Source organism: Trachurus japonicus, chromosome 13 (assembly GCF_045865225.1).
Source record: "Trachurus japonicus isolate A0001 chromosome 13, Traja_1.0".
Classification (NCBI taxonomy): Eukaryota; Metazoa; Chordata; class Actinopteri; order Carangiformes; family Carangidae; genus Trachurus; species Trachurus japonicus.
Window position 1 is genome coordinate 18,934,760 of NC_140919.1, and position 13,837 is coordinate 18,948,596.

General features: G+C 41.9%; 1 protein-coding gene across 16 annotated transcripts in view; it reads left to right on the forward strand.

Moving 5' to 3' along the window:
• Positions 1 to 13,837, forward strand: part of kirrel3b (kirre like nephrin family adhesion molecule 3b) — a 167,164-nt gene that overhangs the window by 121,533 nt on the left and 31,794 nt on the right. For all 16 annotated transcript variants that reach the window (XM_085795147.1, XM_085795145.1, XM_085795141.1 and 13 more), the window contains 2 exons: positions 1,798 to 1,948; positions 10,786 to 10,891. In XM_085795147.1, the coding sequence (XP_085651273.1) occupies positions 1,798 to 1,948; positions 10,786 to 10,891 (257 nt within the window). The remainder of the gene's footprint in view (positions 1 to 1,797; positions 1,949 to 10,785; positions 10,892 to 13,837) is intronic.

The following is a 13,837-nucleotide window of genomic DNA, read 5'->3' on the forward strand; positions in this document are numbered from 1 at the left end:
TCACATACAAATGGACTTCACAGAAACATGGAAGGCATCTATAATGTCCTTACGCTGCACAATGCTCATTAAAACCCTGAAACACTTGTTTATCCACAGTTACCAATGTTTTAATGTGATATGCCACTTAAGAGGCACCTTGAGGTACATGAACTATGAAGTGATTAGATGAAAAGATTTATTTTGAAATGTCTAACCATTTGAATTTTACAAGGTCCATGACATTTTAATTATATTATTCAGAATATGGTTTGCTTAAGAAAGAAAGAAAGATAAGACCTTTGCACTGGAGGAAATGAGTAGATAATTACTACTGGTTTACCTGTACGTATGAAAATGAGCCACAGTGTGACTGTAATGATCAATGGGTAATGATTAAAGCCATTGAAATGTATACATAGCTCTCTTGAACTGCATGAGAACATTTTGGTATAGTGTTCCTGACTAACTCATGAGATCTAAACGTACTTTTTGTGTGTTTTTTTAACGCATTGTAACGCATTGTACTCATGTAAAGTGCCAATACATTTAAAGAGAAAGTTGCGCCATTGGAATCTAAATAAAGGAAATTTCCTTGAAGCAATCCATACATTTGCAAGGCTCATCCAAAGGTAGCAGTGCAGTAAAGCATGTCCACAGTGAGCTCCCCCCTGGTCAGCGCAGTTTTTCTGTTTCTATATTAAGAAATTGTTTGATGTACTTCTCCATAGCAGGGTGTTCTTTTCTTCAAAAGCACCGAGCAACAGTGAGTTTCCTTTAAAGAGATGGCACGGAAATGCATCTTGACTTTGTGGTTGACCACACTGTGTCCCGTTGCCCACACAATTTGTTCTAGTCAGTGACTTTGTCTCTGACTCTGTCCCGCACTGGTTAACATAGACTCTCAGAACCCTCCCCTGAGCGTTTGAGGGAGACTGAGAGCTACTGAGCGCTACCAACCGATTCCAGATGGCTTCCACAATGTAGGGCTCAGAGGATGAGCGCTGAAAAGAAGATTGATTTCCTTTGTGGAGTATGACAAGCCATGCACTAGAGCGCAGCTCTCCAGACACACAAAAGAGGCTCAAAAAACATATTTCTTTTTTCTCTTTTTTTCATAACAATCAGCTTTTCCTTTGGGTCCCTAAAGGGCAAAATGTGTGTATTCATGAATTTAAAGCTTTTTTGGTGTTGTTGTTTCCCCCCAAGTTTTGACCTCTCTTCATCACAGCTTATCTGGTGAACTGCTTTTGTATGACCTCTTTTGTAGCATGTAAACAGTTTAGAATCCCAACCCTAACATAAGCCGCTGAAGATATGATCTTTGACTCAAAGTTTGGTGTTGAATTTCAGAATCAAAATAGTTTGAGTTTCTGTTTATTCTCAAACTATTTTGATTCTGAAATTCTGTTCAACACCAAACTTGGAGTCAAAGATCATACAAAATAGTTTCAGATTCAGTTTATCGGTCAAGGGCCCTTCTGTGTGGAGTTTGCATGTTCTCCCCGTGCATAGGTGTGAATGAGAGTGTTAATGGTTGTCTGTCTTTATGTTAACCCTGTGATAGACCCGGCCTCTCGCCTAAAGTCAGCTGAGATAGGCTCCAGCTCACCCGTGACCCTAGTGCAGGATAAGCGGTATAGAAAATGAATGGATGAATGAATTCTGTTTATTGATTATGAAAGTGAATTCATGTTTCCAGTACAGCCAGCCAACCAAACTTGGTATAAATTTAGAGACTTCAAGCAAGAAAGCGTCCACACAACTGCCTGCATTTTTTGCATTCAACTTCACTTAGTCCCTCTTTACTCTTTGCAGACCTTGCTGCGGGATGGCAGGAGAGAGAGCACCGTGAGCACGCTCTATCTATCGCCCTCCAACATCGAGACAGGTCAGCAGATCATCTGTAAGGCCTCCAACAAGGCAGTTCCCAATGGCAAGGAGACTAGTGTCACAATCGACATCCAGCGTAAGTACACCATCTCTCCCTCTCTCTCTCTGGCTTCCAGTGCCTCTCTCATGTGGAGTTATTATTTTTTGAAGTCACCTGGTTAATGATAAGTACAGATGGGGGGGGGGGCGGTATATATGACATGTAGTTCTCAAACTATGAGGTGTTTCTCACATGCAGAGGCAGAGTCAGACAGGCATAGGTGACTAACACTCTGAAGATGCAGAGGATTCATTTTAGGCTCTGATGGATATTTAAAATTGGTTTCCATTTTGCTTTCATACCATGTAGGTGGGAGGATGGCTTGGTGATGCATCACTTTTTTGTTCGTTATAATGAAATATCAGAGGAGGTGTCCATCTAAAATGAATGGGATTGTCTTTTTTTTTCTTCTTCTTCTTTTATTTTGGTCCAACTACCTGCCTGATGTGGCACTATGCACACCATCTCCACCTCTTTTATTTCCTTGCTCACGGCATCAATCTTTCTGATGAGAGCATGCACAATTCCCCTCTAAAATAGACAAAGTAAGCCCAGCGTGTAAAACACATTCAGCCTCAATTGTCAGGGAATCTTTTTTCGATCAAGAAGCGTTCACAGTAAGAGAGGGGCTTTTGAACAAAGGGATTTTGCATCACTCACAGCCCCTTCAACACCATTAAGTATGACTAATAAAGCAGAAAATGCTATTTAGAGAGCCATTATGACTGACGGCTCCATTCTTTTCATTATGTACACCACAAGAGGCAAGCATGGTAAGAGCGGGCACGGCACGAAGAGGCCAACTCAGGCGCGGGAGTAAAAATGATTAACAGTTAGTGTTTGCAACCTTAGCAGTTTGTCCTCGTCATCCTTTTTGTCATGCAGTCAGAGAGGGACGTCTGCCCACATGTAAACTGATTTGTCACCATGTATAATGATGTGTCTGTGATAGATGCTCACCGTCGTAGCGTCATCCTCGCATCTGAATGTAGGATTTAACCCTGAAAAATGAGTGTAGCAGATATCTCATAAGCATTCCAGAACGTGCTCTTTATACAATTAAAGCTCCTGAAAACATTTTTCACAGCGTCAGATCAAACTGAGCGACAGCAGAGACTAATTGTCGACTTTCAAATTGTCTGCCACGAGGCTAAGCCCCTCGTTTCCTGAGCCCTCATGGCCCCCCCCGCCCCCCCCAGCCCCTCCCTCAACCCTTCCCCCTACAGACTTGACAGGTAAAGTGTTAGGCACAGTTCAGCAGAGACTCCGGAGTTTGTGCTAAGATCCACTTCCAAATTAAGCTGCTCCTGAAACGAAACATGCTGTAATTGAACTTTGATTCATTCGTGTTGGGTATCAATTTGCTTAATTTCAATGTTGCCTAATTTGATTTCAAGGTTCTTGGCTCAACAACAGTACTTGGAACACTGCGGAAATACAAAAATTACAACCTGTAGCGACAGCTGCATCTGTCTACTGTGAAGACATGCACTTTCTTTTTTTCACCTTTTTTTGTAAAGGTGTGTTCAGATTTCTGTTGTGTTTATACACAGCTATATGTCATAGAAGCAAAGTTTCTCCTTATTGTTCACAGATTTATGTTTGCTATTGTTATTCGGTGAAGTGATGAGATTCAATTTACCACAATAACATTGTAAGAAATAGAGACATTTCAATGTGAATTCAACAAATTGAACAAAGATGGTGACTAAGGAGCAGCAACCAAAATTTCTGTGGCTGCTAAAAAAGGTGCTAATAAATAAAGGATGAAACGCGTGTGTAGCATGGGGAATAGCAGCTCTGGAACCTTGAGCTCCATCTCTTAAAAGACCTGACAGCACATAGATCTGGAGAAGTTTGGCTTATGTGATTGCTCCCCTGTAGAGTTCAGTGGAGGTAGGACAGATGAGCGATAAATGTTGATGTGAAGCAGCTGTTGTCGTACAGGGGCAGAAGCAAAGTCTGCGTTGTGATTCAGTCGCTGGATCTTCCAAAGAATGCAGACAACAAAGGTGAGTCCTTAAATGACGTGAAGGCCAAACTGAACCAAATAACGCCAGATAAATCAGTTATTTTCACCAAGGAGTTGTCCTTAAATACCTACAAAGTTTCACTGCCTTTGAGTGACTTTGGAAAGTTACATACCACATGATGCATCATTGCAGTTTGATTAATGCTAGATACACAGCATTAAAAGATGCCGAGGTTTATGCCTGGCTTCCATTCTTTACACATCACTTTGGCATTTACATTGATGAATGTGTTTTATAACCACCTGAAACAAAGCTTTGTGTAGTCATGTTAGAATTCGAGACTTAATGAGTTGTCAACGACCTCTTTAATGCACAATTCAAAAGCTGACTGTTTTAAAATGTCAGCCCGTTCACTGCGTGAATGTAGACTTTGCAGAGGATCCAAAGCCTGAACTGGGAGACAGTCAGCTGCAGTGAACAAGAAGCAGTCTGGACACGGCACAGACTCACAGACGGGCTCAAAGGAGCGTACACCTGCATAGGGCAGCGCACAACACATGGTGAGACAGATGAGAGCAGCACATGCACAAATCACAGACACACAAGCATTGATTCTCTCAAATACTCCACTACCCAGATAGAAGTGATGATTCATTGTTTTCAAATCATCACAATTTTCATCAAAAACTAGATGTTTATATTTTCTTACTCTAGTCAAAGTCTACTGTGTTGTCCAAAAACAAACAAAAGAAAAGTGTTAGGGTCTTAGCTCACAACTCAAATTGGGAAGTGCTTATTTATTTGTGACCTATTCATTAATGATAGTATTGTAATTCAATATTAAACGATGGTGGAAACTAACAAAGGCCACTGTCAGACAATAGAGGAAGGCCAGACAGAAGAGCATGTATTTCCTCCTCGGAGCACAAGAAACCTCTCTGTCTTCTGCCCACTCTACCACTCTGTTAGTGAGCCTTTCTCAGAGAGGGTGAGAGTCATCATCCTACCTATCAATGCAATGGTTCCTTCAGGCGCTCCCTGTCAGCTTGTCAGCTCGTAAAATAAATGCAACACTTGACCATCTCTTCTTTACAACTGCGCCGGGGTGTTCTCTCTCTATTCTCTAACACGAACACGATCCGGCCACATCTCAGGATCTAACAATACTGCCTCATAATTGTTGGCAGTGTTAAACGCTACCAGGAAAAAAAGTGTATAGCCAGTAGCTGAGCTGGTTTTGACACACCATATGTTCAGCTTAAGTTTGATATAAAATATTGCCAAGTTTTTCTGTACTTTCCACCACAGTCAGGTAGACTTGGGTTGCCAGTAAACCTATATCAGACATGAATATTTGCCAGTTGCATATGAAGATTGGTCAGAGTTTTCATAACCTCTCTAGACAGAAGCAGATTGTGAAGTGTATGACTACTGCAAAAATGCAGTTTCAGTTTCACAATATATTTGAATATCTAATGCCATGAATAAAGTGCTAATATTTATTTTAAAATATTTGGTTGCCATTTAAATGACAATAGGAAATTCTGTATCATGTTCCTATTTTGGTTTTGTGCCCTCGTGAGTTTTGTAAGTGCTGCTATGTGCCTCAATCCCATAACAAAGATGGAGGGATTAATAGCAGTCCCTGGTGAATGGTTGCTATTAGTCTAAGTGGGACCCTGGTGAGGGCCGGATACAGCAAATTGCTGGAGCTATACACCGCACTCTGCAGCCACTACTGTCCCTCCAAGATCCAATTGACTTACTTTATCATTTACTGGCATAACAGTCCATTTGATCTTTGGGTACAACTTTTACCTTAATTTTGATCAGGATGATGAAATGAAAAGTGGATAGTACAACCTTTACACTCCACTCAGTGTGCCTTGCTGAAAATTTAATGTGGAAATGATTTTAAAGAATACAGTCGTGTTAAAGCAAGGACAGTCATGAGCCTCAACTCGACTTATTTTCCTTTCACAATCAGAAGTGGGAAATTATGAGTTGACAGCTATTGAATACACGGTAAATGCCTCGCTAAAAATTCTTTGACACTATGATAGCTCTGTATTGAACGCACAGAGATGAAATTGATATTGATGCTCTCATCAAACGCTCAGTAAGAAGGCAAATAAGCAAATTTTCCCAAATGGCTGTGTATCTCCTGAAAAACAGGATAATGTCCACTGAGCATCCAAGCTCTCTGAATAAATGCTGCCATTGCCTATTGCATGTCTCTTTGTGTATATTAAGAATTAAAAGTCTCATTTATTTTCCTGCCCCAAGTTATCTAATTGCTCGCATTAGTGAGATAATATTAATGGTAACAAAAGTAATTAAAAGCTTCTCAGTCTGTCTGCCCTTCTCAACATTTTGTATTCCACTCACTTCTAAGCTTAGGTGCCCTTTTCTTTTCTCTCAGCTCCATCCTTATAGCAATCCAAATGAGAGTTATCTAAAGACAACGCAGTGCATTGCTTTACGGCTTAAACCAGCCTAAAATCCAATGCATTTCACAACAGTATTTTCTTTTTATCATCACTTTAATGCTCATGATTTACATCCACCTCAGCGTTTTCCGTCCCAAAGAAGTTCATACAGCGTTATCTGACCTAAGGTTACACAAATTAGCATCTAAATACAGTATGTATTGGTGATGTTGCCAAATGAAAGGAGTTTTAGAGCCATCGGAGGTGATTCAGAACCTTAGGTAGACTGCTGACTTCAGTTGTCCATACCAGTCCATTAGCTGGCTGTAATTATTTGATAGCAGAGGGGTGACGACTACCCCCCGACGCTGTTTTCTCCAGCAGCATGACTTAACTTGCATTACACCCTTTGGACTTTAATCAGTAAGCACCCCTACCCCCCGGCATAAAACCACTGCAGTGAAATATGATTCTGATGCTACAGTTTCATGTCCCGCTGAATCCCACTCATCACACAACTTAAAATATTCCTCAAATATTTTCGAGTCCAGCTGCATATCTGCAGAGCATTACCCCACATAGAAACACGCTTGCAAACACGCAGTGGGAAATGAATACGCTGGGGACAAGCAAAGCCAAGGTTTCCTGTGTGTTTGCATTGCAAACAAGCTGAGCCATGTGGGGGGAAAATGAATGCCATTTGTTGAGACTAATTAATAAAGAACATGCAGATGTGCAATTGGGGAGGATTTGCTTTTGGTAGCTGGCTCAGCTACATGCTCTCCCTGCTTAATCAAGCAGATAATGGCAAATTCATCAGAGACAGAATTTGAAAGTGAGTCGGAAAGAGCACAAGGATAAGGGGGGGGGGGGGCTGAGAGGAGGCTCAGAATCTTCTGTACATTACATTAAGCTTTAATGATGCTGCAATACAGAGTTATCGCATGTGATCTTATATGTTAAGACATGATTTCTTAATATCACACTTTCAGTGCCCTGAAGATCTGAATGATATTTAAAATTTAGCTTTGAATCCTATCTTTTCATGGATCTGTAACAAAACTTTCATGCTCATGCACATATTTAGATACTTCAAGATGCACTACACGGGAAGCAGAGCTACTTATTTAAGCGGCTCATTGAATACAGGAACATCTGGCTTCATTAGATTGAGTAAATTCTTTGCTGTTCCACGGTTGACTGTCTCATGATCAATACGCTGGACCTCAGGTTGTCACTAAGTCTGTTCTAGCCTACAGTGTTCCACTCAGCCAGCCATATGACAGTCTGCCCATATGGCTAAGGCTATAAGCCACAATCGGATGGCCCCCAAACAGCTTCCCTATCCTTCAGAGACAGCCGACACTCCTGGAGTTTTAGGCTGGTCCTACTGGAGAACAGCTGTCTACAGTGACCCGGAGAGATTGGAAATTGAGCTTTAAGAAAGGGAAAAAACAATTTGTGTTGGCACTATCTCCAGGAAACAGAGAGAAGTTGGAAGATTGTTCCAAAAACACCATCTGGTCTCTACTTTGAACTAACCGATCAAAAGCTGTCGGCCAACTATAACACAACCCCAGCCCCTCCCAAACCCATTCATCCTGTTGTTTTCACTGGAGCTTCGATCAGTCTTACTAGCCCCCCCCCCCCCCCCTTTCCCTCTATCCATCCATCCCTCCCCTCTCTCCCTCCCTTGCTGCTACTCTCTTGACGAATCTGAGGAATTAACAGTCTTGCATATTGATGTGCCATTGCATGATGCCTCAAATGCACTCGCTCATGAACTCATGCATTTATACATCAAAGTAGCAAATGGACTTCTTTATTAAGTAGGTGTCTATCATATCTGAAAGGTCAAAGGTCAGGGAAGTGACAGTACCAGTTTGACACCCAAAGCCTCTGCTGGCAGAATTTTGACAGTTGTTGCTCCTGTGACTGTCTTCTCGTGTTTCTTCTGGGAAAAATAACTATCCAACAAATTGCTCGCCTGATTTAGAAACAGATGTGAAGTCTTGGTGACACAACCTCTCGCTGAGAGGAACTGAGGTCTTTTTTAAGGGAGGGTCAGTTTTTACACCTCAATCATTCCAAAAGAACTTTAATTAGTTGCAGGGTTGACAGTAATGAGCATTTGTGTCTTTAGAAGTCTCTTGGCTCTAAGACCAGAGAAAAGCGTTGGCATGGTTGAAAAGTACAGTATAGGAATGCTTTTAGTGAAGAAGGCTTGTGAATTAGCTCTGACATTACTGTGTCTATTAGCACAGACACCACCTCCAGATCTCCCTCGCTCTCTTTTAATGTCTGACTTTCTCTTTACTCTCCAGCTCCTTGCTGGATTTTATTACCACCTCCACCACTGCCACATCTGTCATTTTGCCCCTGAGGTTCCCTCTGCCCACATTTTAGTCCATGCAATTAACCGCTCACGATGCTAAAAACACCTACAGGGCAGCTAAAACTGCTGCTCCAGGCATAAGATAGGTTTCTTGTTTTATTATGACACACACCCACATGTCCTTTCATGTGTACACATACCCCCCTTAAACATGTGCCTACACATGCAAACACAGTTGGCTGCTCAGTACCTGGAGAGACTTGCTGTTTCACTATGGCCCTCAGTCTTCCAGGATCCACAGTTGTTGTTTTCTTTCCTGGCCTGGAGAGAACTGGCACAGGTGGAGCTCATGGATTTGAAGGTGGTAGAGTGGTTGGTGAAGGTGGGAGAGGGGGGAGGGGGAGGAGGGCAACTGTCCTGGAGGGAAATGTGCCTGCTGATGGGGAATATGGTGGATGTGAGTAGGGGGGATGCAGCACCTGGACCACCCCTCCTCTCTGGGGTTTTGTGGCAGCTGAGCCAGCCCAGAGCATCTGCACAGCCACAGGGTAAAATAGAGTTTTCCTTGCCCACACACACACAAATGCACACAAACACTTCCCATAACTATACACAGTGTTTGTGCGCCTCTTTAATTCTGTGTGGATCTCTGTGCCCACTCCTGCTCTTCATCCACATCCAAACACAGTCCCTGGTTAGTAGATTAGTACTATTGAACACAAAGCAGATAGACTTAGTACACGTTTGAAACAGATGGCTGCACCAGCATCAAACCCCCAGCCAGCTCTTTCCCCTCGTGACAAGTTTGCAATCAGTATCACACTGGTACCACTAATGTCTGTGGAAGTGACAGAAAACAGATACCTTGCTACAGAGGGGTTAGAAGTAGCAGAAATGGAAATTCAAACTCATTCTTACAGATCAGTGCAGTCATTTCCTAAGTGTGTATTTAATATAACATAAGGAACTCAAATTTAGACGTGCTCCCATGAAGTAATATTTAGTTTCCTTGACAGCTGACTCATAATATATATTTCTTCTCAATTTTCTCTCCACCCACCTGATTCTTCATTAACATAAAGGTCAGCTTTATGATTTTTTTTTTCCTTGCTGCATTTGAATCTCAGTAAAAGATAACCAGACTCCTTTTAGAAGCCCAGGGAGAATGCCTTACCTACTTGAAATTCATTCTCTGAGTCTGTGGGGTAAAGAGCTGTTTGTTTCACACGGGACAGGATTGATATGGAAATGAACACGTATCTTCAAAAAGAATCCCACCTTTGTCAATTAGGATAAATTAAGTTGTTTATTAAATTTGCATAATATGAATGCTTATTATTCTAAGAACTGTTTAATTGTACTGTATCACAGAGGTTGCTCATTGTTTTAATTGCAGTGGATTGCACTATGGACTATTCACTGTTTGCAAATTGCCATTTACTGAAACTCATTATCAAGTCAAGTTTTCCTTTGATTCACTCATTGCTAATGAATATGTGGGAATAAAAATAGCATGTTCTTTCCTACCCCACACCTGTGCAATACACCGCAGTGTTATTCAACAACGGGGCCTAGACCCCTAGGTGGGTGGCAGCAAGATTAAAATAGGGCATCAAATTATTCAGGAGTAATTGCCTATTATTTGAGGGAAAATGCCGCCACAAATTGTGATAAGTTGTCACAACTGCTCTAAGCGCTGCCACGGTGTATTGTGAGATAATCCAAATAAAAAGACTTTCACCTAGTGGTTTTAAGTGGAGCATATTTACCTACAGTACAGTGTGTGTTGTGCAGCTACATGAAAGATTGCCAAATCTGTTTTGGGTCACAGAAAGAATAAAACCTTTGGCAAATGTAGATCCCCTGAATAAAACTGAGAATGCATTTTACATGTTGATGTGTTTGGCTGTTTTCTTTTGAGGTTTCATGTTTTCTAAGCTATTTATAAGGTGCCTATTTTGTCTCCTATGCAAAATTTTGTGATATATTTTCTCTTTTTCTTTGGGAGCTCTATTCAGCCACAGAAAACATCAACAACATAGTGTTTGTCTCAGGCTTACAGCTCACTACAGGATGTTTGAGGATGCTGCCAGTTCTGTAAATGGTTGTTTCTGTGTCTTTTTTTATTTTATTTAGATCTCCCACTTGTCAATCTCTCAGTGGAGTCTCAGCCTGTTTTGGAGGGCAACCCTGTGAAATTCCACTGCTCTGCAAAGGCCAACCCTCCCGTCACACTCTACAGGTGAGAAGCGTTTCTGGTGCGCACAGTGAAAACAAAACGTCGTAAAACTTAGGAAAGAAAAAAAAAAAGTCTGACAATGAACTTTAGATGAAGGGCCTCTCTGATCAATTGCTGGTGTCTAATATATTTTCACATTAAGTTAACTTTAATACTTCATTACTGATAGCATTAATCATTGCCAGACAACCTCTTATGATGCCATGACACCGCTATATCTGCCCGCACTTTGAAATGAAGACAAGGAAAACAATGAAACACTGTCATGCTGAACAATTTAATGAAACTACACCTCAAGAAAAAAAAAATCATCAGGGGAAACCTTGTCATGTTCCGGTGGGTTGCAGCAAAGCAATGTGGTGCTTTGTTGCATATAGCTGTTTGCTTTGCGGTCATATCATCTCCCTTGAACATTCGATGTCCATCAGATTGTTGGAGGAAAGCTGGAAATACGATGTGTGTGACATCTGATGAAGTTGTCAAGATTACAGCTTTCTTTCTGAGATTGGGCTGTGTTTCACGGTTTACAGTAGAGAGACAGGTTCCCCCCGGGGGGTCTTCTGGAGTTGAAAGACCAAGGAAATAGAGTCCAGTGGGATTCTCTTTCACTCTATGAAGATGTGGTCATTCAGCTACACTCGCAGCAAATTGACACATGATCAGTGCTATTTCTAAACCTTCAAAGACTAAAGATTGGACAAATTATGTGGAAGATACCAGGAATGTGAAGGTTCCTCAGCATATGGGCTGCAAAACCCACTATCTTCTATATGGATGCTGCATTCAACATCATTTTCAATATGTTTCAATAACAGTTTTGAGAACATGTTTCCACTTTTCCACTGCTACGTGAAGGTTGTTGACACAGAAAATTATTAATTATTAAGTTCATTGCCACTTCAGAGCACAACAGCAAAAAAGAAAGAAAACATCTCAGTGTTCTCTGACAAATGGAGCATCTTTACACGTTACATGTGCTCAGCTAGAAAAAACAGTTCAGTCTCTCTTACCCTATAGTGCTTTCATTCTTCAGCATTTCATAAAGCTCCTGTCCTCTCACATATTTCTTGTATTTGTTGAACCTTATTGGTGGACACATTTTCATTTGAGCTTGTTAGTACTCTACTCTTTCCTATACCTGTTATTATGATGAAATAAGTAATTTGACAGTAATTATCCTAATAAAATCCTGTATGGCCTTCCACAAGTGTAATAGTGAAGTGATTTGTCAAAAGATGGTTTTCTGTGTGGGAGGTTTTAAAGACCCAGCAAAAAATAAATTGGATGAAATCGATAGCAAAGGGAATTGGCCGACTCTGAATCTTGTAATGGTACTGGGGAATAAAATGGATGTACAACACGCTCACAGGTGGCAAAACAGAGATGTTGCCTTTTTGATGGATTCTGCCCTTTTGAAAAAGAAAAGGGGGAGGGAGGGCAGTGGTATTGTGGAAAACAAGGTTTGTATTTGATTGTGTAGGTTCACAGCAGAGACAGGACGTCTATTGCGCCTGCAGAGGGATTTCACCTCCATTGTTATGAGACTGGATCAATGCTGGAATCAGGCTTCTCCCCAGGGTATCAAGAGCTAAGATGCAATGGCAGTTGAGCCGACTTTTTTTCTTTAGTATGAAAACTACAGAATGAAAAAAAGGTTGGAGGTTGAAGCTAACAGAGACTAAAACCACCTCTTCCCCATCATTTATTTCCTCCTTTCTCTCTCTTACCTCTGGTCCTCTCTGCTGTCTGGTTTTCTGTCATTCATACAACCCACTGTAGGACTAAATAATACATATAGACAGACTAATAACTTTTGAAACTCCAAGGTTACACTCGCTCAGTTCTCCAGTTTCACAGTCTTCCATTTAGATTTATCTGCAATTTATACAAGTGCGTCTGGACTCCCATGCACCATTGGAGTTCAGGGCATGGTAGGCGGGGGATTTTTAGGCCCCATAATGCCTGCCCGAGAGGCTTCGCCTGGGGAGAGCCCCCCACACATTCCCCCTCTAGAGAGCAATATCACAGAGGAGAGCAGGAAGCTGGTCAAGCAGTGTGGGACCATTATTCAGTGCTAATACACTCTGTCTACCCCAGATCAGATACGGCACAAGGACAGAGTAGCTCTTAGACGGATGGCCTCTTTTCCATCCCCAAGAGAACCATCTATTCCCAATGTGCACTGAGCCTCTTTGCCATCCTCCAATTCAGTGGACACTTGAGACACTGGCCCAGGATATTGGGGGCACTAGTCAAAAGCATGGTGCTTTCTGCTGCCTGCAAACCTTTGTGGTTGCCACACTGGTTCAATAAATCTGACTTTACACATGAAAATGGAAATAAGATATATTTCTGCAGATACCTGAAACTTTGCCAGAACACAGCTCAAGGGGGCAGTAAAGAGGGAGGGAGGGAAGAAGCCAGGGGATCAGAGGGGGACTCGGTGTGGAGGCGGTGGGGGGGCTGAAGCAGAAGATGAAAGTGCTGCTGAAAGTGTGAATGAAGTAAGAGTAATGGGCATGTGTTTCAGTCAGCACTCAGGGAATCAAAGCACTCTGAGAGGGAAAGACGAGTGGGTCGGAACATCTTCATTACTGTTTATAATGGTAGGAGGGCTAACTGGCATACATCACAACCACTCAACCACCCTCTGATGAAGACACAGAGGGTTTTCTCTAATCCAAACAAGAACCCACCAGAGAGACGAGAAAGAATAACAAACAAAGCAAATCAGGTCCCTCGTCTGCGCATACAACCGTGCACAGAGCGACAACAAAACCCCTTCCTTCGCATGGCGCTGCAGCAAACAACATCCCAATCCTCCCCGCACTCATGTTCTCAGTGTTGCTGCTGAGCTGTCTGTCTGTGTTTGACAGACAGCACTATAGCCATACCTGAATTCCTTTTATGCAAACCTTGAAGGTGATACATCTTTACCTGATACCATTA